Below are 3,888 nucleotides of genomic sequence, written 5' to 3' on the forward strand. Positions count from 1 at the left end.
TAAACAACATATCTTTTTTTAATTCTATAGCTGGGTATAGAATTGGTCGAAAGTTCTAAGAAGAAAAATCTCACTCCTTGATATTTCATTTTCTAGTTGCAATTTCTATGTTATGGGGAAAATTTTAAAAGAAAAAAGTTTTTTCGCGAAAACATAGAGGAAGTTTTCCTTTTCCGAGGGTATAAGTAAGAAATATAATTCAGCAGAAACTCTTAGCCTCAGGTAAAAAGGAAATTTCACGTAATTGTTGTTGCATTTACGAGAAGTCTAGATCGCTTTTCAGTTTTATTTTTAAAAACGTCTTTTCCCCACTGACCAAACTCTAGACGTTCTAGAAGAAATGTACGTAGTTTGACATCGTTTTTACTGCTCCATGCTCCAACAATAGTGGTTTACTTTTACTCCATCCTCAGAGCCTCTGTAAAACCCTACTGCCCAAAAACGTCAAAAACCAGTGGTTATGGACTCCACCGGTCAACGTTCAAGGACTGCTGTGCTCTGCCTCTAGGCCGTACCAGCACATGCAAAGAGAAGGGAAAGGGTCATGCTGTGCTACTGGGTTCTCGAGAGACTCTCATCACTTCATTTCAGATGCTTGATGTGTCCCTTGCTGATGTATCTCTACCAGCTGATCTTTAATTGTTTTGGTTCTGCAGCGTAACAACTCAAAGTCCTGTAAAAAAGCAACAGAAACTCCTTGATATCCTAAATGACCAACCTCTAATTTCGCCTTAAAATACAAACAAATTGACAAGCAGACAGTCCTAGATGTGCCAAGAATAAAGAAAATTGTCAACCAGGGAGAAGTTGCCTTGTATCATCAAATCCTTAAATGTAGGACTAATAGCTTGAGGTTACCAAAAGGAAGGAAGGAGGGTGTTCTGATCTCCAGGCCTGGATTTTGAAACTCTGCCTTGAATGGCCAGTTTGTTAAGTTAATCACTTTGTTGCTACTCGTACTGTCAATTTAACCCCTGTAATACAGCCAGCCTATTAAACGAGCTATGTCACAGGTATTGAGAAGAACAAGAGATCACGTCTTTTATCCAGGTATCCAAAACACTTAAAATCACTTCAAAAATGAAGGATAAATATGTGCAAACTGTAAACCGCAGTATTTTGAAATTTGGTTTGAACATTGTTTGAGCCAGAGAGTACATCTTGAAAAGTTTAGCTTACTTATTTTAAGTTTGTCATTTACAATCTACTTTAATCCTGGTACTTTTTGACTTCCATTACCTCTTTCCTGTTTTTCAACCTTAAGGAACTGTTACTTTTAGTAAATTTGTGGATTTCATTGTAATTTCGTCCAAAATGTGACATAGTTCCTGGCCATTCCAGTGCCAACATTAGTGTCTAGATTGACAAGTTTTCATGATTTGATAGATTCTTCCTAAAATATCTTCCAGAACTTTTGACTATTTAAATAACTACAAGTGTGTTGTCATCGTAGTTCAATACCTTTTCAGCTCCATAAGTAGAACCTTCATGTGGCTGACCAGTAGCGACTTGGGTCAGGTAACCAATCTGCTCACTTAAACCTTTCTCAACACCCTTAGAAAAAGGAACAGACAATTTAACAATACCTTGTGGAGGTTTAAGTTACAAACTGGCTAATATTTCAAAATAGGTCAAGTTCCAAAGTGTCTAGCTTACCTTAATGGCAGGTTTAAGCCATTTTGTAGTGGCCCAAAGGTTATACTCCAACAAAAAAGCTCACATATTACCTCCATATTACTTGACAGGTTGTGATGTAATTATGCAACTTTACAAAAAGGCGAGACTAGGGTTTTTTTGTGAGCGCAAGACATTTTGACTTTATAAAATTGCAAGACCAAGACTTCAAAGTGTTTTCAATCTGAGTGTGAGAAATTCAGACTCTAAGATGCTCAGTCAGATGCTAGTAATGAAACAAACAAATAAATTGGGAATGAGACTTAGTTGGTCTTTCAAAAAATTGAGACTCCGAGACAGCTTTGCAAGGTGCACATAACTGCTAAAAATAATGCAACTGTGAGACCTCGGAAATTTGACGAAAAGTTTGCAAGACCCATGGTTTTTGAAGGATCACTCGCCACTCCTTACTAGTCAGACCCATTGGGTAAGTCTTTATTTGTGACTTATTTTTGCATAATATTTTCCTTTGCCAGGGTACCCACAAAGAGACTATGAGTGTGGGAAAATGTGCTTGATCATACGTGATGAATAACTAAAAAGAAATTCTGGCTTTTTATGGAGGGAGGGGAGGGTGAGCTTCCTTACACCTCTCCCCACTGATTCTGACCACTGCATGTGTACCATTTAAAATGCAATTTAATACACTATAAATTATTTTTGACAACTTCTTATCCTAAAGCATACTAAGTTTATTCAAGTATTCTAAACTAAAATTTCTACCTCTAAAGACTTCAGAAACCTGGTGGCTGTTGAGTTGATACGGTCCTCTGAAGGGGCCTCTTTAGCCAGTTCTTCTAAAGTTTCTCCTGCACTTCGTATAACCTTCACTATATCCTACAAGTTGATAATTAACAATATTGTTTCAGCTTAAAGGTGTATATCATCAGGAGCTAGTGTGACATCAAGTCCCTTAAATTTGAATGTTATATCAAGGTGGCTTACTACAGTTTTTCTGAGACTCAGTAGCATGCACTATGATTGCTTGCCAGATATCGGCATTAGTTGCGCATGCAAAAATGACGCAAGTAACCCTAGGAAGAAGTGGGTTAAACCACTTTGGCATAGTCATAACAACAACAACAATAACAACAATAACAACAACAATAACTTTATTTACTTGTACATGCTTTTTTGCTTTCTTGTACGAGATACATGGGGTAACTCGAAAACACTGACCCCTGGTCCGTGGACCCCCACAATGGACTGGGTCCGCAGACTACCCTACGGACCGGTCCATGGACTACCCCTATGGACCCCCTCTACGGACCACCCTAAAATAGTCTAAAAATAATAAATAAAGATTTCAATTATGGGGTGTCTAATAGATTCAGACTCATGTTGGTGATTTTTCGAGTGTTACACTGTGCAAATGTAACAGACTTGGGTTTTTAACACTGCGGACTGGGTGTCAGTGTTTTCGGGTTACCCAGATACATGGCACCACATGAGAGCATGCTTAAATAAAAGGCATGTGCAGTTCAATTTTCGTTCAAGGTTGTAAAGGCTAGTCTGTGATTCAAGATTTCTCGAAAACCTACCATACAACCAGATAAATTTTCACCGTTGATTTGTAGGAGTGACTTGTGTCCACAGCCAAAATTTTAAAAAAATATGTACAACAGATTTTGAGCAGTTTTGAAATAGGCAAAACTTCACATTTTCTTGCTTGCAAAATATCTGTCCAACAGATTTTTATTTTACTTTGCACAAATGTCTGATAGGAGCCAATTTCTAATTCCTGAAATTTTTAGATGGGGTCATACGGGTAGATTTTGAGAAAAAACGTCCCTAAACCTACTAGTGCCCAATCTCTTCTGGACACTCAGTCGTTCATTTTTGGCTATTTGTCGACATTAAATTGATCAAGTATCACATATAATGGTAAAGGACTTAAGAAAACAGTAATTACAGAAAGGAAAAACATAAATGCTTAGGAATATTTTTCAAAAGAGTTAAAAGAGTAAGACAAGATAAAGTACAGTAGGACGAAGAATGGACAGACCTTTTCGATCTCTTCCAACTGCTTGAGACGATCACCTGATTGGGACATAGTTCAGGAAGTCGCAATCTACTGGGATGTGAAAATTCTGGAGTGTAATGAAGAAAGAACATGAAGAGCCAAGAAAGATCAGAAGGAATAAAAAGATCAAAGGTTTGCATCTCACGTCATGTAACTACACACCAATTTTCAGCTGGCCAATCGCGGCCTCA

At 37.7% G+C, this 3,888-nt stretch overlaps 1 protein-coding gene across 1 annotated transcript; it reads right to left on the reverse strand.

Moving 5' to 3' along the window:
- Nucleotides 1-3,843, reverse strand: LOC110046071 (mediator of RNA polymerase II transcription subunit 11-like). Its single transcript, XM_020751739.2, has 4 exons — nt 3,680-3,843; nt 2,398-2,511; nt 1,462-1,554; nt 1-673 (listed from the first exon to the last, which is right to left on the reverse strand). Exons 1-4 carry the CDS (start codon nt 3,725-3,727, stop codon nt 578-580), a joined length of 351 nt encoding a protein of 116 aa, XP_020607398.1. The 5' UTR covers nt 3,728-3,843; the 3' UTR covers nt 1-577.
- Between the last annotated feature and the right edge of the window lie 45 nt (nt 3,844-3,888).

This window comes from Orbicella faveolata, unplaced genomic scaffold (assembly GCF_042242905.1).
Source record: "Orbicella faveolata isolate gen_17 unplaced genomic scaffold, um_ofav_v1 contig_2, whole genome shotgun sequence".
Classification (NCBI taxonomy): Eukaryota; Metazoa; Cnidaria; class Anthozoa; order Scleractinia; family Merulinidae; genus Orbicella; species Orbicella faveolata.